This window comes from Hyperoodon ampullatus (assembly GCF_949752795.1).
Source record: "Hyperoodon ampullatus genome assembly, chromosome: 15".
NCBI classification, from domain to species: Eukaryota; Metazoa; Chordata; class Mammalia; order Artiodactyla; family Ziphiidae; genus Hyperoodon; species Hyperoodon ampullatus.
Window position 1 is genome coordinate 81073204 of NC_136928.1, and position 20848 is coordinate 81094051.

General features: G+C 50.9%; 1 protein-coding gene across 1 annotated transcript; it reads right to left on the reverse strand.

Annotated features, from left to right (window-relative positions):
* Positions 1–499: 499 nt before the first annotated feature.
* KCNF1 (potassium voltage-gated channel modifier subfamily F member 1) lies at positions 500–1984 on the reverse strand (the record flags this gene model as incomplete). The annotated part of the gene is made up of 1 exon (XM_079721294.1): positions 500–1984. One exon carries the CDS (start codon positions 1982–1984, stop codon positions 500–502), a length of 1485 nt encoding a protein of 494 aa, XP_079577420.1.
* Positions 1985–20848: the final 18864 nt, after the last annotated feature.

Here is a 20848-nt window from a genome sequence, read left to right on the forward strand (position 1 = left end):
ATGTATGAGCCCTTCTTTAACTAGCCCTCAGCTAAAAATAAACCCTCTGGGCTGCACACCTACCTCCCGGGAGGGGCTGAGCCACATCTGGGAGTGTGGGGGGGGTTGCGGTGGGGGACAGGGTGGGGAGCGGCCAGCCTGTGACAGAACCTACAACACAGGCGGGCGCAGAGAGCAGGAGGCTTTATTGAAGGAGATACAGAACCGGGCGAGGGCTCCTGCCATCAGCCAGACCACACCCCTCATCACCCCACACCGTCAGCGGTCCCTGGATGCCCCTCCCCGCCCCTGCCCCCCGCCCCGGCCCCTGGACAGCCGGAAACACAAAGGGATCTTACCCGGCCTCATCAGAGGTGCCCAAGAGGGCCTTCAGAGTGCTGTTCAGGAGAGGGCTGGGGGACAAAGGACAGCCCCTCCCGGGCAGTCACTGGCAGGCCTGTCACGCCCGTCCACCCATGTATCCACCAGCCCAGTCCGTCTGTGCGCAGGTCGTCCCTCGTCACTTGCAGCTCTGGAGCCGGGTCCTGTGGTGCTTCTCCTCGGTCAGCAGGGGGATGAAGGTGTCGCTGCGGGAGATCTTCAGCTGGCTGCTCCAGCTCAGCCCCTCCTTCCCGGCGGGCTCTGGCGGGAGGTTGTCCAGGTCGCCGCGGGAGCCCCCTGTCTTGCCCTCACCCGCACTGCTGGAGTTGAGCTCCATCAACTCCAGCTCGTGCTTGGCTGCCGTTTCCAGGACTCGCTGCTTGTTGTAGTATCTGACAAAGTTGTTGATGATGGGGTGGATGGGCAGGGCAATGGCAATGACCCCACACAGGAAGCTGATGGCTGCATTGAGCTTGCCCAGGGTGGTCTTGGGGTAGATGTCACCATAGCCGACCGTGGTCATGGTGATGATGGCCCACCAGAAGGACTGCGGGATGCTCTTAAACAAGGTCTCCGGGTGGCTCTGTTCCATGGTGTAGCCCAGGGCCGAGAAGACGAAGATGCCCACGGCCAGGTACATGAGCAGCAGCCCCAGTTCCTTGAAGCTGCGCTTGAGGGCGTAGGTGAGGGTCTGCAGCCCCGAGGAGTGGCGCGCCAGCTTGAAGATGCGGGCGATGCGCATGATGCGCAGGGCCTGCACCGCCTGCTGCACGTTGGTCAGCTCCATCATGCGGGCGCCCAGGTGCGTGAGCGTGAAGCTCACGTAGAAGGGGAGGATGGCCAGCACGTCCACGATGTTCATGAACGACAGGGCGAAGTGCAGCTTGTTGGGCGAGGAGAACAGGCGCAGCAGGTACTCCAGCGTGAACCAGCCGATGCACGCCGTCTCCACGCTCTCCAGCGTCGGGTGCTCCACGCGGTTGCCCTCGGCGTCCAGCACCTGCAGCTCGGGGATGGTGCCCATGCACATGACCACCGACGAGACGAGGATGAGCAGGAAGGACAGCACGGCCACCACCCGCGCCGGACACGAAGACTCGGGCTTCTCCAGGAACTTCCAGACGCACTTCTGGCAGCGCTGCCAGCGGCCCTCGGCCGTGTCCACGCCCAGGTCGTCCAGGATGAGCTGCACGCGGCGCGCGATCTCCTCCAGCTCCTCGCGCTTCTCGCTCAGGTGGCTCTTGCAGCAGTCGTCCAGGAACTTGAGGTCCACCTTCCAGAAGTCCATCTCGTTCTTGAAGCAGATGGGGCAGATGCCCTTCTTCATGTGGACCTCCCCGAAATAGTACACCTCAATGACACACTTGAACGCGTCCGGGTCCCTGTCGAAGTAGAACTCGCGCTTCCCGGGGTCGTAGTCGTCGCACAGGGAGAAGATGGTGTCGTAGCCCCCGGCCAAGCAGTCGATGAGCTCCGCCAGCCGGGTCTCGGGGTACCGGCTGAGGAGGTCTCCGTACAGCACCCGCCGCACGCCTCCCACGTTGACGACGATCTCCATGTCGTCTCCAGCCCGGGAGCCCCGGCTGCCCGGCTCCGGGAGGCTGCGCTCCCCGGCCCCGTCCATTCTCCCGGCGAGTGCCCGCGCGGCCTCGGCTCCGGGGGGTCCGGCGGGTCCCGCCGCTGCGCGGCCCTCGGGGAAACCCGGCCGGCGCCCGCCTGCCTGGAAGCGCGGTCACAGCGGGCGGCAGCGGACTGGGGCGCGCCGCGGGGGAGGCAGGCGCCTGGCGGCGGGGCTCCGGGCGGGCATCCGTGCGCTGGGGCGCGCCGGCGCGGGGCTCTCGCGGCCACCGGTCTCGCCCCGAGCGCTCACCCCGGCTCCCGGGTGGCGCGATCCGCCGCTTCGGCTCGACCTCCGGCGGGAGTGGGGTCCCCTCGTGGGCAGCAGGCACCGTCCTCCGTCCCCGGGAGCGCGGGTCCCCGCGTGCGACCCCGGCGCGAGACGTGCCCCGCGGCCGCCGGCCCCACGCAGCCCGCCGAGGTGCGCGGAGAGCAACTTGGGCTTCTGTGCCCGAGCCGTTTCCAAACACAATAGGAATTCCAGCCTGACGTCAGGAGCTTTTCAAACTGTACCCTCTTCTGGTGAAATTCTGCAAGGCACGCGCGGCAGCTGCCGGGGAACGGGTTAACCCTTGGGCAGACGGGCACAGCTGCGCGCGGGCCACCGCCGCTGCCGCGCGACCGCCCGCCCCTCCCGGCGCAGCAAGTCACCCACGGGCCCGGGACCCCCGCGCTTGAAAGCGGCAGGCCGGCCGGCGCTGGCTGCAAAGTTTCTCTCTCCCTGCTGTGTCCAGAAGATCGACGGGGAGAGAACACGGCCGCCTGTTGCTCCGCCGGAACGCGTGCCCAAGAAAGCCCTTCAGACGCGCGGCTCCCGCGTCCGGGCCGGCCGAGCCTGACTGGTCCTGGCAGGTTCCCTAACTCCCCCTAACGCCGCCCTGCCGTGGGCGGCACTTTGGCCTTCACCCGAGCACTGTCCGACCGGGACAGCCAGTCCAGCCCCGGGTAGCAGAGAAGGGACTGCCCCAGGTCACACCGTGAAATGTGAGTAGAGCCCAGCGTGGCCTCCTCTTCATCCAGAGCTTCCCGCCGTCCTGGCTGATTGACACGCTCCGGTTAGCGGATTGAAATTCTGCCTTGAAGTCCTCGCTGTCCACCGCTTCCCATTTCTCTGCAGACAAGCACCACCACCACCGGCCTCCAGAGCCTTGAGCCCCCCAAGCTCCCACCTCCCCAGCCCCCCGCTCTGCCTTTCCCACACGATGTTCCACACCCTCCCCTGTCTTCCAGACTTGCAGCCACTGCCTGAGCCATTGCAACAGCTCCCAGCAGCATCTTCTACACTGTGAACTACTGAGCATCATCTGTGACCCGGGGACCGTGTTTAAAAAAATACTCTAGAGAGAGGCATGACGAGGCAGAGTACAGAGGAGTTTTAGGGCAGTGAAACTACTCTGTACGATACTCTAAAGGTGGATACCTGTCATCACACATTTGTCCAAACCCGTGGAATGTACAACACCAAGAGTGAACACCGGTGTAAACTATGGGCTCCGGATGACAATGATGTGTCAATGATTGTAATGGAGGTATCTCTGGTGGGGGAGGCTGAAGGAACGGGGGGGGGACGGGCGGGAGTATGTGTGAACTCAATGTACTCACTGTTCACTTTGGCTCTGAACCTAAAACTGCTCTATGCCGCAACTAAGGAGTCCGCATGCCACAACTAAAAAACGATCCCACCTGCTTCAACTAAAGATCTCGCATGCCGCAATGAAGACCCTGCATGCTGCAACTAAGACCCACCCCCCCCCCCCCAAAAAAAGAAAAGAAAAAAATACATGTATTCTGTAGGCTGGGTCACTGACAGTACTCTTTTTTTTTTTTTAATGAGATCGTATAAAACTGGATATGTTAGAGTACATCACATGAAGATAGTTTAGAGAAACTTCTTTTCACAGATTTTATTTTATTTCCATTTAAAATCAAGCTCTGATGTGTTACTACAGAATAAGAAATTGAGATCCAGAAAGGTTGAGGAAAAATAACAGTTATTATAAGTGCACCACAGGTCGAGCACTTTCTGAACGCATGCACTTTTCTCATGTCATCTTCACAGCGTCTCTCGGAGGATGCAAGATGTCAGGTAACCTACCAAGATCACTCAGCCAGCAGATGGCAAAGCTGGGGGCGGAACCCTGAGAGCCTGCAGTCCCAGCCTACACGCTTCGCCTCCCCTGTCCTGGTCACATAGCTGAAGAGGCGGAGCCGGGATTTGACCCCAGGCCAATTCTTCTGTGTGATATAATGCAGTATGCGACCCCCTGCACACACCCCATATCCATCTTCCAGGCCTTACTCATATTACCTCCCTTCTTAGTTGTCTTTGGTTGCTCCCTAGTATTTCCAGGGTCAAATTCAAATTGCATCTTAGTCTAAGCTTAATGGGCAATCGTTGGTTGGTTGTGCAGTCGATCTACTGAGGACTGACCAGCATTTTTATTGAGATAATATAGAACAGAAAACATCAGAGTACATCAGACCTGGTAAACATAAATATGGCTTAAATCTCCTCCAGCACGCCGTCCATTCAGCAACTCCCAGACCGCTGCAGGGAAGAAAGCTAGTCGTGAGCGACAGTGGGAAAGCAGGGGGATGCAGATGCAAAATACAGCAGAGAAGATGTCCCCCAATAGCCCAGAACGGAGCACGAGCCTGCTGACGACCGAGGCATGAGAGAGAAACAGCTGTAACTCACAGGTCAAGGCAAGTTGGAGGGCTGGTAACCAAAAAAAGGCAGGGAGGAAGGCTCCTGCTGGAGACAAGAGACCAGGCTGAAGCCAGAAGGCAGAGGGGAAGGTGGGAGCGTAAACTCCTGCGCCGTGGGGAGCAACCCAGCATCACTGAGTGAGGGGAGGAGGCTGGCACTCACCTGCCCCTGCAAACCTGCGTGCCCTACGCCCCAGACTCCTAGACTCCTTCTCAAACCCTTGAAAGCCTCAGAACTTTGGCGACTGCCATGCCTGAGCGCCAGATGCCCTTCCCCTTTCATCCCACCAAGCCTCCTCATCCTCCTGGGCCGCCTCCACTCACCTGGCCAGAGCAGCACTCACAGGTCAGGTCTGGGGTTCCTCTTTAGCCAGTGCTCTCCCCAGGCCCCTACTGCCTTCTCTGTACGGACTGAATCCTGTACCTCCAGAAGTCATATGTTGAAGCCATAACCCCCAACGTGACTGTACTTGGAGACTGGGAATTTAAGGAGATAATTAAGGTTAAAACAAGTGAGGCCCAGGCTTCCCTGGTGGCGCAGTGGTTGAGAGTCCGCCTGCCGATGCAGGGGACGTGGGTTCGTGCCCCGGTCCGGGAAGATCCCACATGCCGCAGAGCGGCTGGGCCCGTGAGCCATGGCTGCTGAACCTGCGCATCCAGAGCCTGTGCTCCGCAACGGGAGAGGCCACAGCAGTGAGAGGCCCGCATACGGCAAAAAAAAAAAAAAAAAAAAAAAAAAAAAAACCAAGTGAGGCCCTAATCTAATAGGGTCAGTGGCCTTCTAAGAAGAGACACGAGAGATTTCTATCTCTCTCTGCCACACTCACAGAGGAAAGGCCATGTGAAGACACAGCAAGAAGGTGGCCATCTACGATCCAGGATCTGGTGATCCTGCCTCACCAGAAACCCTAGTAGGAATTTGATCTTGGACTTCCAGCTGCCAGGAGTGTTTTGTTACAGCAGCCTGAGCAGACTAATACATCCTTCTTCTCCCCTCACACCTGCCAAGTCTTCCCTAGACCTCCCCCCGCTCAAGGCTCTGGATACAGCCCTTCATCATCTGAACCCTAGACCCTGTCTGAATTTTGTGACGGCCTAGACTGCGATACCATAGGTTTAAAAGAATCTAGTTATGCCTTTTCATTGAAGGTCACTGATGCATAAAAATTTGAGCCAGGAGCCTAGATCCACTGAGAATTTCCTGAAGGATTAAACCAGGGGGCAAAAGTCTGGACTTTCTGGCTAAAGATGGAAAGTCTCTTGCTGTGCTTTATTCAGTCTTGCATAGGACTCCTATTAGAACTGTTCATTTCGTGATATCATGGGGGGCTGAGGGAGCACAAAACCTTCTATTAGACACAAGATGAAGCGGCAATTTGATTCATGTGGGTTTTTCATTTAAACAGGGAAGGGAAAAAAACACAGAATCTACTTAGGCATTATGGGGAGTAATTGTTTGAGTTGTATTTTTCTTTATTAAATAAGTATTTTTTTATTTGTTCAACAATAACATTTCAGGCTACAGAATGCTTGATTTCCATGGCGCTAATTAAAACCAGCACATGTGTATCTAAGTGATTTGTCTAGACACCGAAAGAGGCAAGCTGCAACCTATTACCTTTTAATGGAATAATCAGTTCTGTTCAGTTAAAATTTCTTTGTGTTTTGATGAATTTAATAATGCCTTTCATTAAGATTCAGTTCTGTACTCCATCAAAAATTTACATTTCATTATTGCTGTGCACCCGGCTGAGGAGTTGATTGACCAGAAGGCTCAGCTCTCCTCCTCCTGCCTGAATAAACTGTGCCTGGAAGGCAAGTGCAGGAGGCCAGCGGGGTGGGAGGGGGTGTTGGATGGAGAATGGGGTAGAGAAGAGAATGATGTAAAATGGATTCATCAGGAAATTTTTTTCTTTCTTTTTTTTCTTTTTTTGCCCCAGCCCCTGAGCTTCTTTTTTTCTTTTCTATGCCTCAGTTTTTCCACCTGCAAAATGGAATTAGTGACCTTTCCTTCCTGAGCACAAGATCTTATGAGGAACAAATAAAATAATGGGGATGAATAGGCTTTACGGATTATAAGATGCTGAAAATGTGAACGAGGAAGGAGGGAAGGAGCAAGAAAGGGGAGTTTGACTTCCTGGGTCCAGTCCTGCTGTGGGCATGTCCCTTTGGGTCTGAACACCCCTGCCCCATCCCCCGCCTCTGTTCAGCTGTGACTTATCCAGCTCAGGTCGTGGGTGGGAAGACTGCATATGTGACAGAGCCGCTGCATGTCCCAGGTGTGTAGAAAGATGTCAAAGACTTTGGATGCACGATGCTGCCCTGGAGGCTGGGATAGGACCACCTCTGGGCCTGAGATGAAGTTGCTTTGACTTTCTTAGGGAAAGAAAAATGCAGTGAGAGCACAAAGGGGGACCCTCAGGCTTCAGGCCTCGCTGTGTGGAGTGGAGCAGTCACCGGGGCGGGGTGGGGGGAGTGGGATGCTGTCTGCTTTTGCACTTGCTTTTTAAAAGGAGCGTAAAAGGAGAAGAAAATTCTTTTAAAAATAAGTCCTTTAGCATTTTCCTTTTCTTTAACTGCAAAATTAATATATATTCATTGTAAAAATTCAGAAAATGTGAAAGCTTCATATTTGCATACCCAGCTTCCTTATTTCCCAAAAGTCAGTGCTATACATAGTGTATTTGTTCTGCTACTGTGTAATGGAGTACCACAAATTCAGCAAACATTTGTTATTCCATGAGTCAGGAATCTGGCCAAGGCTTAGCTGGGTCCTCTGCTCAAGATCTCACAAGGCTGCACTTAAAGTGTTGGCCGGGGCTGGGGTCTCATCTGAGGTTCAGGACCCTCTTCCCTGCTCATGTGGCAGAATTAATGTTTTTGCAACTATAGAACTCATGGAGGTTTAATCTTCTTTGAGGCCAGCATGAGAGCCTCTCTGATCTCAGTGAAGGCCTAAGTCTTCTTTTAAGAGGCCTACCTGAATAGGCCAGACCAGCCCGGAAGAATCTTCCCTTTGATTAACTTAAACATACACTATTATATTACTATTTAAATTAGCACCCCCAAAATGAAAAACTTAGGTATAAATTTGACAAATATTTGTACAAGCTCTATATGAGGACAACTATAAAGTTGTGATGAAAGAGATCAAAGAAGAACTAAGTAATTGCAAAGGTAGTTCATGATCATGGATAAGAAGTCTCATTTTGTCAAGATGTCAGCTCTTCCTAACTTGGTCTGTAAATCAGTGCGACCCCAATCAAAATCCCAGCTGGTGGCCTGAACAGACACCTCACTAAAGAAGATATACAGATGGCAAGCAAATACATGAAAAGATGTTCCGCATCCCAGATCATTAGAGATTTGTGAATTAAAACCACAGTGAAATACCACTACACACCTAGAAGAACAACTGAAATCCAAAACACCGACACCACCAAATGCTGACAAGGATGTGGAGCAATATTCGTTGCTGGTGGGAATGCAAAACGGTGCAGACACTCTGGAAGACAGTCTGTCAGTTTCTTACAAAACTGCTCCTTGGTATTTACCCAAATGAGTTGAAAACTTATATCCACATGAAAATCTGCACACAGATGTTTATAGCAGATTTATTTATAACTACCCAAACTTGGACTCAACCAAAATGTCCTTCAATAGGTGAGTGGATGAATAAACTATGGTACATCCAGACAATGGAATATTATCCATTGCTAAAAAGAAATGAGCTCTCAAGCCATGAAAAGACATGGGAGAAACTTAAATGCGTATTACTAAGTGAAAGAAGCCAATCTGAGAAGACTAATCCTGTACGATTCCAACTCTATGACATTCTTGAAAAAGACAAAATTATGGAGACAGTACAAAAAATCAGTGGTTGCCAAGGGTTGGAGAGGAGAGGGATGAATCAGCAGATCTCAGAGGTTTTACAGGGCAGTGAATCTCTTGTGTGTGATCCTATAATGGTGGCTACATATCATTACACATTTGTCCAAACCCATAGGGTGTATAACACCAAGAGTGAACCCTAATGTAAACTGTGGACTTTGAGTGATAATGATGTATCAGTGTAGGTTCGTTTTCAGTAACAAACGTGCCCTCTAGTGAGGATCTTGACCGTGGAGGTCTGTGCCTGTGCAGGGGCAGGGGGTATGTGGGAACTCTCTGTATTGTCCCCTCAATTTTGCTACAAGCCTAAAACTGCTCTAAAAAAATAAAGCGTATTACATTTTTAAAAAGTAAGTAGCTAGTGATTTTAAAACAAATCTATCTGGGTGTGTATGTCCAAGCCAGTGCTTTTCACTGAACTTGGCTGCCGTGTAGGAGATATGTGATCTCCCGCACAGCACAGGGGAAAGGGAACCTCAGGCATGGAGACAGCCAGCCTCTCCTTACACCCCGTCTTCCACCGTGGAATTCAGCAAAGGGCCGCGGACCTCGGCTCAGTTCCTGACATTAACACGTATTCGAGCTGCTCAGGGCCCTGCCCTGGAAACATCTGACAAATGCTTGTCTCTTGGTGCCCCTGGCTCCATATCTGCTCCTGGCCAGAGACTGGGAAGGAAAGGGGACATTATGGGGTCAAGTGAGGAGAGAAAGGGCATGATGTGGGAAGTGGAAAGCGGTGTGGGCTGAATGTGAGCTGGAAGCAGAGTGGGAAACGGGATGGAGAGGGGCAGGGAAGGGGGCTGGGAGTAAGGAGAAAACACTCAGGAACATCTCATGTTTTGAAGAAAATGTCATGACAGGCAGGACTTGATAATTACTGTCATTTGTGGAATGTTTCAGTACAAGAGAACCAAAGAATCACGATGTCATGAGCTCAGTGCCTTCCTTCAAATCAGCATGCAGTCACCAAATGTGTATGGTTTGAGTGTCCTCGGGAGCTTTCTGTGCCTTAGTCACACCATGGGCTGCACACCAGGGCCCTTTGGGGAATAGAAAGCTCTTCTTCATGTGGTTATGACAAGCAAATAGGACCTCACGTGTGTACAGATGGACCCTGGGAGGTGCCAGGTTTCCAGAGAGCTTGGAGCCCCAGAACCTCAGAACTGGAAGGAAACTCCCATTGTTTAGGTCAACCTTCCATCCACTGTGTCCCTCCAAGCAGGTGCTCAGTCTTGGCTTGGTTGCCTCTAGTGGTGGGGAGCTCATGACCTGCAGGGAATGGCAGGGGGTGGGGGGAGTGGTGCAACAGGAAAACTCTCAGGAAGAAAAGAGTCCTTTTTCCACTTCCTGATAGTGAAGTCATTCCACATCCCGAGACCATGGGGCAATACCTCTCTAGGCGAGAGGTTGGATGTCTTGCAGAAAACTAAGCTTTGAGTCCCACCTCTGCCATCTTGTAGCTGTGTGAACTTGGACATGTCACTTTGCCTTCTGGAGTCTCAGCTGCCTCTTCTACAAAATAGAGAAAATGCCCGCTAGACCTCCAGTAGGTGGTCACGTAGAGCAATAAGGAAAGCACATGGTGAACCAGGATGTAAAGAGTTGCTATCATCGCACCCGTCTTTCCTAATATTGAGATTGAAATGGGACCTAAGAAATCAGATACAAACTGGTTTGCTTGCTAGTGCCAGTATATGAGTTCTCATGTCCTTGTCTATAAAAACGTGCTGACAGTCAGACAGAGAAAGTAGCAGGGAGAGGTCAGGAACTGGGGAGATGCTTACGTCCAGATTCCGTTCACGTGCCTTTGTAAATGCCCAGCATAGCATCACTCACTGCGTTCACTCTCCAGTTCTCATTCCACACCCACCACCAGGAGGTGGTAGCTGTGGATTCTGGATAGGATGACCCCACCCTCGGCCTCAAAGTGGAGTCCCGATCATTCTAACCCACTAACGTCCCCCGCTTGACACATACATCTCCCTCGTCCCCATTATCGTTTCAGGGGGAAAAAAAAGCGACCCAGCTCCAAACTTCTCAGAGTATTCCCCTGGCCATGGCAATGAAGACTGGATGAGACCTAAGTTGCTCCAATCAAGGGGCAGCAAAAGATTTTTGCTTGATTGATGAGGCAAGAGACACTCCCTCTCCTTCTGGACATGGATGTGGAAGCATGTTCCTCTGCAAGCTGTTGGCATTCACCTTGCAACCATGAGGAGAGCCAGCCTTCAAATGAAACAGACATGGTCAATGGCAGAATGGAGACAGACACAAATGTCCTTGGACTGAAGTACTAGATCAAACTGATCCTGAAGCCTGAACCGTCTGGATTTTCTAGTCCAGTGAGCCAATCCACTTCTTTATTGCTTAAACCACTTTGGGTTTGCAGGTGACAGAAGAAGTGCCCATGAATGCCATGTGGCCCACAGTTGGGACCACCTGAGATGCCCCATATCTATCTTCTCTGACTCTCTCCAAGGCCAAGGTTTGCTCCAGGATTCTGAGCAAAGTCTGGGAGCAGGGCTGTTGTATATAATTTTGCATTCTGTGCCCAGAACCAAGGTTCCTGGCAGAGGAGCTGAAAGCCAGCCCACACTCCCCTCGCCAAACCATGCTCCCCAGGGCAGGGCTGCCTCTGCCTAGGGGAGGGGGCACCATTTCTTTATTCAAAAGGGCCCTGTAGGGACTTCCCTGCTGGCGCAGTGGTTAAGAATCCTCCTGCCAATGCAGGAGACATGGGTTCGAGCCCTGGCCTGGGAAGATCCCATATGCCACGGAGCAACTAAGCCCGTGTGCCACACTACTGAGCCTGCGCTCTAGAGCCTGTGAGCCACAACTACTGAGACCACGTGCTTCAACTACTGAAGCCCACGTGCCTAGAGCCCGTGCTCCGCAACAAGAGAAGCTGCCGCAATGAAGAGTATCCCCCGCTCACCGCAACTAGAGAAAGTCCGCGCACAGCAACGAAGACCCAACGCAGCCAAAAAATAAATAAATTAATTAATAAATTTATTTTAAAAAAAAAAGGGGGCCCTGTACACACCAAGCCTTTTGCCTGCAGGGATGGGTCTATCCAGGTTGGGAGTGGGAAACAGGTGGCGCCTTCTCCTAATTTGCATAAATGTTCCCTATGGCCTAGTGGCAGCTGAGATCCTCTCATCTCTGGCTGACGCCCCTGCAGCCAACAGCACCCAGCACTCCCTCCCCGCCCAGAGCCCCTGACCTAGCTCGTCTGCACTGCTCTTATCACTAACTCGCTCTTTCAACAAGACTGGTGGAGGCCATCAGCCCTTCCACATCTGGCTTGTCTCAGGAGGGAGATACAGGACCTGCGACAGCCGTGATGCCTGGGGGGCTGTGCTGGAAGTCCACTGGGGAGAGAGGCCTGTGTCCCAGGGAAAGGAAAGAGGGTGAGGTCAGCTGCTATGCAGCCCGGCAGAGCCCGGCCAGCCCTAAGGGGAGCTCGGGGGTGTATCTACCCAGCAGAATTGGGCAGGATGGCCAGACCGTGATGCCCCTTCTTGATCAGTCACTGACCGTGGATGATCCTGCGATGCCCTCGGCTGAAGAGCTCCCTGTGGCTGCAGCAGACCCAGGAGGGGTGGACAGCTGTGGACGAGCCCTGGCTGGTGGGGGACCAGGGCGCTGCTCTTTTCAAGGCAGATTCATCTCACCCCGTCTCTGAGCCAAGTAAGGGCAGCTGCACTGTGGCTGTTTCCTCTTAGGGTTTTCAGACTGCAGGTCTGTGCTTCCATTTAAGGAATGGCGAACACCTACTTGGCACAGACTCTCTCCCATGTGAAACTGGGTGCGGGCCTCGGGAGGGGCTCACGCAGGGGCTGGTTTCCATCTGAGCTCTTTCCTGGAGCCAAGCGGGAGGGCGCGGCAGGTCTGTGCACCCACCCGGCGGCTGGTATTTCCGATAAGCCCTGAGATCAACTTCGCACTTTCAAAATGTCCACGGACTAATGGCAGCGAGGTGTTGGCAGCCCAAGGAAGCGTTTCCAGAACAGAGTCAAGACGTTTGGAGACGGAATCGGTCCAGATCTGCTGCTCCGCATGACCCACCCTCCTGCTCTGGGCCCTTTGCAGAGCTGCACCCAGGGCACCTGCTGGCCCCAGGGAGCCAAACTGGACGGCATCGCGGATGCTCAGCCGCCCAACCTGCAGTGGCGTGGCCCGCAACCGGCCTAGACCACAGGGTCTGGGCTTGTCCTCGACCCCAGTGGCGGCCGAGCCCACGCGGTTACGGCCAAACCAACCTGGCTCCTCCTTCCACTTCTGGGCTCAGGTGAAGCGCGGTGCCTGGTTCCGTTTTGCCCGGTGGCTGCCCATGGACTCCACGAGACAGCCCATAATTGTGGAGCAGTTAACCCTAACCAGGAGAGACGGGAGGCCGGGAAGGGCTGGCTGATGAATTTCTTGCCCTTCCTAGAGATCACCCACCCTGTGAGCTGTTCCTCGATGCAGTGGTTCACACAGCTTCTCCAGAAACAGCGAGTGACCTTGAAACCAGCTCCATTTTTCTTAGGATCTTGGCCTGCCTGGTCTCGTACTGCTTTGTATTTGTTTCCTTCTTTTTTTGTCTCATTTCCTTTTCCTTCCAACCTTTTTTTTGCCTCCTGGCACTGCAACATCTCCCTCCCTCTCCCCAAACATCTTGCCTCAGGGTTGGCTTCCTAGAGAATCTGGGTTAAAACAGAGCTATTTGGAAGCAGCTGAAGGCCTCATCACATAAACGCCCGTAGCCAAGGGCAGCATCGGTGGGTAATCTGGGACTTCATTTCATTGTCCACCCATCCTCACGACATAATCGGAGACACAGGCTTGCTCCCCTCGATGTCCTGAGGCTGTCTTGCAATCAGTGACTGCACAGTTGTGTTACCCTCCATAGTATGACGGGTTATAGGACCATCACTGGCATCACAGACCTCATTATTCATAGTGTGTTACGGGTTGAATTGTGCCCCCCCAAAAATATGAGGAAGTCCTAACCCTGTGACTGTGACTATGAGGCTTCTGATCACAATTCCAACGTGTGTGGGTGTGGGCGTGCAGCGGTGAGGGTCCTCGCCATCAGGAAACAATTCCTTAATGCCAGCTGGGTGTCCTACAGTTCAACTCAGCTCTGACACTGTCCCCTCAGAGACAGACAGCATCAACTTCCACAGGTTAAGGGGCTCGATGGGGGCTGCCATCCTCCCCACACACTTCGGGGACCAGTTCTAGGTCCAGATTATCACCTGTGCTTCTGACCAACTGGCTATAGATTGAAGGTTCCTATGACCCACTCCTGGGGTTCGATTAATTTGCTAGAGTGGCTCACAGAACTCAGAGAAACATTGTACTTGATTATTGATTGCTTAAAAAAAGGAATGAACTCAGGGACAGCCAGATGGAAGAGATGCACAGGGCAAGGAATGAGGGAGGGGGCACAGAGCTGCCATGCCCTCTCCAAGCACACCACTGTCCCAGCATGTCCAACCTGGAAGCCCTCTGAGCCCTCTCCTTTGGGGTTTTTATGGAGATTCATTACGAAGGCATGATTGATTAGATCCTTGGCCACTGGTGATTTTAACTCAGTCTCCAGCCCCTGTCTCCTACCCTGAGGCCTGGGGGGCGGGACTGAAAGTTCCAGGCCTCTAATCTCTTGGTTGGTTCTCCAGTCCCTACCCTTAGGGGTTTTCCAAAAGTCATCCCCTCATTAACATAACGAAAACCACCTTTATTGTTCTCCTCTCTTAGGATTCCAAGGGTTTCAGGAGCCCTATGCCAGGAACTGGTCAAAGACCAAATATATGTGACCTTATTTTGAAGGAAGGTCTTTGCAGATGTAATCAATTTAAACATGAATTATGAGTTATACCGAGCCCCATCCCAATCACTGGTGTCCTTATAAGGCTCATGTCACCATTCCCACCCTCACCTCCCAATGCAGGAGGATGGGGGACTCTTCTCTGGAATAATGTATGGCATCTAATACCAGTTCCTCTCTTTCTTCTGTCCAAGTGATTCAACCACTCTGAGTCGGTATGTAAGTCTATAAACTGGACATATCAGAGGAGAAAGTATATCGTAAGGATGTTGTCAGATGCATAGGAGATCATGAATGTGAAAATTCTCAAGACCCAAAAGGTATTGCACAGCGGTCCTCATTATAATTATCATTATGGCCATGTCAACCTATCTGTGCATGACCAACTTTGGCACCTCTCAAAATTCAAACAAAAGCCTGGTGACACGTACAAGTAGGTTCCATAGGATCACAACCTTCTCAGCAATTCATTTGCCACTCGATATTTAACTGATTGCAGAGCTCCCTAAAAATAATTTATCATAAACAGAGCTGCTAAATCTTTCCCTTGTTTTGCTTTGTGTGAAATAACTATGGCGATAAAAGTAACAAATAACCCCTTCTACCCACAGACAATTCTCTGACTCAAGAGGAACAAAGTAAAATGTCATTCCCAGATTTGGCATGAATGTGTGTGACTACGGGTCCATTACTGAACAAGTTTCCATAGCTCATCAGGCATCTGTCAGCACGCGCGCTGAAATCAAACATGTAAACTCACAGGCATCAGCCCAGACAAACACCACCTGCCTCTTCATTTTATAAGATGGCTCTTTAATCCCTCCAAGTTGGAAATGTTCCTCAATACTTCTTGAGGAACAGTTTTCGTAATGAGAGTGGAATCCCTCTCCCACCCCAGCCCATTGCTTTGACAGGTGTTAATTACACTCTTGATCAGAGAGAAACATCTGCACACTTCAGCCTGGGGGGAGGTGGTCATTTGCAGCTCTGGCAGGCAGCGCATGGAAAATTGCTAGAGAGACCGACTTGCTGACCACATGGGAGCCATCGCTGGGGTTTCCCTTCACCGTGCCCCCCACCCGGTGTCTCTGGAGAGGCAGGCTTCAGAAGGAATCCCCAGACTCGTCAGCGTTCCTCCTCGCCGTATGCTATTTTTCCTTCTCTTTCCGCAAAGAGTCAGGTCTGCTGAATTGTCACACTGCACAATTCATGACTGGCTATTCTATATGTCTTTTCATAGGTTTGTGGCATTGTTATTTGGTGGCAATGTCAGCTCTGACTTCACATGCTGTCTTTATCTATCCCACTTAGATTTCTCCCCAGAAATATTTATGTGTTTGACTCCAGGGTGCTGTCCAGACCTTTAGACCTCCTGGCGATGTTGTTCAATGTACAGAATGTATAGACTGTTTTATGGGTTTTTTTAATTTTGAAAAAAAAATCTGATTCCAAAATACATCTGGCCCTGAGGAATTGCCCACTTGTACTCAGGTGACATTTGACAAGTGCCTTGACCCTCTCTGCCCAGACACAGGAGAACACTTACCAGACAAACAAGAGCTTTCCTGATGTCCCCACCTGTTAGCCGTTCCTACCCCAAGCATTGCTCCTTGAGAGCGAGGATGTGGTGCACACAGTTGGCTGCACCTCCCACTGGCTGTGTCACTACGCCAGGGGACTCAGCTTCCCGCCTGTCAAGTAGGGCGTCTACTTCCTAACCTCTAGCCCTGTGTGCTCCTGGCTCTGAAACACCAGCTATGAACTATCTCAATGTTATGGACCCAAATCGTAGGTTGAATCCTAACCCCCTGCATGGCTGATTTGGAGATGGGGCCTGTAAGGAAGTAATTAAGGTTAAATTGGGCCTCAAGAGTGGGTCCCTGGGCTTCCCTGGTGGCGCAGTGGTTGGGGGTCCGCCTGCCGATGCAGGGGACACGGGTTCGTGCCCCGGTCCGGGAAGATCCCACATGCCGCGGAGCAGCTAGGCCCGTGAACCATGGCCGCTGAGCCTGCGCGTCCGGAGCCTGTGCTCCGCAACGGGAGAGGCCATGGCAGTGAGAGGCCCGCGTACCGCAAAAAAAAAAAAAAAAAAAAAAAGAGTGGTTCCCTGATGCAATGGGAATTGCGTCCTTACAAGAAGAGGCACCCGAGAGAAGTGCTGTTCATTCCCTCTCTCTGTGTCTCTCTGTCTCTTAGTCTCTCTGTTTGTCTCTGTCTCTCCCTCCCCCCACCTCCTTCGCGTGTGCACAGAGGAAAAACCAGGTGAGGACACAGCGAGAAGTGGCCATCTGCAAGCCAGGAAGAGGGCCCTCATCAGAAACCAGATCAGCCAGAACCTTCATCGTGGACTTTCTAGCCTCCAGAATTGTGAAAATATAAATTTCTATTGTTTAAGCCACCCAGGATTTTGTTATGGCAGCCCAGACTAACACAGATACTTACTCTAGTTTTACAGATAAGAAATAAGCTCAGAAAGGTGACATGGAGTCTTAAAGGATGAGTGAGAAACTAACAAGCAGTTAGGGGAAGGGAACACTTTTCATCCAGAAGTGCGAGGGCTTAGAGGTATAGAGAGAGGCTGGTACGTTCGGAGAGCAGGGTAGTATCTGGGGGTGAGGACTTGGGGCGCCATCCTAAGGCAACCATATGCTTTGAATAAAAAACGGGGGCATATGGTTTGGCATGAATATGTAAATGGAGTCTAATTCTGGGAAATCTAAGTTTTGAGGGTGCAGCCTGTATGCCAGGAGTGGGTGGCACAAACTCAAAAGACCTCAAACCTGAGAATATCAGTGGGACCCACCCCGTGAGCAATACCTGAGGCTCTTGTCACTTGAACACATAAAGAACACGTATTATGAAGACAACCAAAGGGGTAGGTGAGAAACGCTGAACCACACGGTAGAATGAATAGAGCTTCCTAAGCCATCAACGCAGTGCACAAAATCAGCTTCTACTATTCACAGCTAATCTCTCCTCCATGGTAACTGGGATACGCCACATCATTTTCCTCTTTCTTTCTACTGCTTTCTGTGCTAACTGCAAATCTACTTCTTGCTCTCAGGAAGATCTACAAGCAACATCCCAAGGTCCCAAGCTGGAAAATGATGAAAGAAGAGTTCTCAGCATCATCGCCCTCACCTTTCTTCCATTGGCTGATTTTCTGGTTCTCACTGGCCCTGTCTTTTTCTGCCCTTGAATAAATGTCTGAAGGGACAACTTACCTCCCATGCAAATGGGCAACTCTATTTCTCTGGGCAGCCAGAGTGAGAATCTTGAGTGGGGTTTAGAAGAAAATGACATCTGGGCTGTTTCCTTAAAAGCTTCTCCCCAATACATAAAGTCCTCTAAATGATAATTGCTGACTTGGTCCTGTTATCAACCTCCCCCTCCACCCCCCAAGCAGCTGGGCTTAAAAATTATCTGCTGATTGCCTCCCTGTGTGTGTGGGGGGAGGGGGGTGTTGGCTTTTTAACTCTCCCAACCCCGGTAACAGTGCACATTTTTATGTATACAGGCACGTACACACACACACATGCGCATGCATCTATTTATTTAACGCTGTGTGTGAGACAGTGAACGCCTCGTAGGAAATGATCACTGCCCTCAACCAGGAAAAGTGTGTGTGCAAATATGTGAAAAACTAATTTGCAAAGCAAGAGTTAAATAATACCAGCACCAATGGAAGAGATAATCCCTCAGACAGAGATAGCTCAATCTTTAATAAAGCTGTCCCCCAACTCGACATGGATGCTCATGACAGCTCCGAGAAATGCTCAAGGCAAAGATGGCAGACCAGAGAGGGATGGAGGGGTTAAGCTACTGGGATTCTTAGCATGAAAGGAAGATTGGCCTTTCAAAGCCATCAGCAGGAACAAACGTTTCATTTGTAGTCCTGGCAGCCTGTCTGTACCAAATAAACAGCTTAAACAAATAGACCTTTATTTTGATAGTTTTTAAATGGGAGTGGTGTTGATTTACCCAGTGTATGACTTTTGCAAAAATCACACCATTTGAGCTCTTGAGCACTCTATTCCCCGTCTCTGGGGTAAATTGACTTTTAAATGAACGTAGCTAAACAACCAAATCTCTGTCAGCAGGATGAAGGCTAAGAAGTGCGCCTGCCTCCTACATGGCTGTGTCAGTTCCTGAAGGCGTTTCTGTGACTGTTTTCAGACCATAGATCCTGAACCCTTTCCTATCCCAGCAGACATGAGAAAGCAAATGGGGACAGATCCTGGCGAGAGCAGACTCAAAGCCAAGAAGCCAGATTGGGCATCCTCTGATCCAGGACTCAAGGAATACCAAGAAAGCAATCCTTTTTCCTTTTCACTTACCTTTCACACAAAAAGGAGAGAGGATTGAGCACTCAGCGCGGTCCCAGCCTGTGCCTAGGGACTCTCGGCCATAAAGGCTGCTGGCCAGACTCTCACAGGGAGGATGTTGGTCACTATATCCATCCATTGCCCATCCGTCATGGAGCCACCAAACATTTCACAAGCCCCTCCCACCACACGCTTCTTACTATGCTGGATGCTCTCAAGGCGGAGGTAGAAATGAATCTGATGAGGTCCCTGCTGTCAAGGACCTCACGCATACACATGTAGGGACATAGCTAATGTAACACCCGCAACGCCGTCTCTTTAAAACCTATGACTCCAAAGCACGATGAGGTCAGACAGACGCAGGTGGAAGCCCAGCTCTGCCACTCACTAGCTTTGTCTTCTTGAGCCTCGGATATCTCACTGGGAAACTTTCAAGTCAAGTAAATGAAACTGAAAATACTCCTGTGTGTGAAATCTCCGAGCACACAGTAGGTACTCAGTAAATGTTAGCTCCCATCCTTCTTCCCATTAGATGATTACTGCAAGCCTAATACCAGCCTATAAGACTGAAAGTGGAGATGGCAATATAACGGATCCTGATGGGAGTGGGAAAGACCTTTCGCCTTTACCCAAGAATTTCATGCTTCTACTATGTAAAAGATGTTGCTGGCCCCCACCTGCCCAAAGCATTCAGCTTCCCTGCTCCATCTGGCTTCTTAGCCACGTAACCCCAACACCTAGACACACAGTGGACATCAGCAAGGGTTCCGTTAAACAAGGTCCCTCCAGGATTATCCCAAGTCAATAACAGCTTCTGTATCTTTCTGGTGGCTGTATGTCTGTGTTCCTTTCTCAGCAATCCCAATGTGTTTTTTAGGATATAGCCTCACCTGCTATAAAGATCCAAACATGAGAGAGAAATATATTTCCAACATGTAGACAGTTCAGGGAAGGTAGTGCTTTTTTATTGGGCACTTAGTATACTCAAGGCCTCATGCTAACAGTAATATGTGGTATCTAATTTAATCCTCCTAACAAGAGATGATGTTGTGGACTGAATGTGCGTGTCCCTGCCAAATTCATGTGTTGAAGCTCCAACTCCTAGTGTGGCTGTATTTGGAGATAGGGCTTTCAAGGAAGTAAATAAGATTAAATAAAGTCATAAAGGTGGGGTCCTGATCCAATAGGATTAGTGTCCTTATAAGAGGAGACACAGAGAACTCACACTCTCTGCCATACAAAGACACAGAGAAGGTGGCCATCTACAAGCCAGGAAGAGAACTCTCAGCAGAAACCAAATCAGCAGCACCTTGATCTTGGACTTCCAGTCTCCATAACTGTGAGAAAACAAATTTTTGTTGTTTTAGCCACCCATCTACAGTATTTTGTTTTGGCAGCCCAAGTAGACCTAAGATGGATGATAGTTATTCTAGTTATACAGGTAATAAAAATAAACACAGGAAGGTGATTTGGCTTGCTGGGGTCACACAGCAAAGCCAGGATTTTGGCCCAGATTTGTCACCCTCCCCAAGGCCAGTGCTCCTTGTACTGTCCTCCAGCCACCTCTTTTGATAGCCATATGTTCTGTGGCCAAAGTGTGGTTAGAATCCTGCAGTTTGATGTCTAGGGCAGCATATCCCAAAAAGAACCCTGGGGAGCCCTATCTTTGTAGGATGTACTATGATTCAGTTGTGTCCTCCAAATAAGACATGCTGAAGTCCTAACCCCCAGTACCTTAGAATGTGACCTTATTTAAAAATAGGTTTTTGCAGATTTAACCAAGTTAAAATGAGGTCATCAGGGTGGTCCCTAATCCAATATGACTAGTGTCCTTTTAAAAAGGGGAAACTTGGACAGAGACAGGCACACCCAGAGGGAAGACAGTGTGAAGAGATGCAGGGAGAACATTCTACGAAGATGGAGGATTGGAGTGATGCATCGACAAGCCAAGGAACACCCGAGGTTCCCAGAAGCTGGGAGAGAGGCTTGCAACACGTCCATCCCCAGCACCTTCAGAGACAGCATGGCCCTGTCGACACCTTGATCTGCTTTCCAGTCTTTTCTGCTGATGACGGGCAGGTGGTGGGAATTCGACTTTAACTTCACCCAGTCACTTCCAATTTTAAACTTT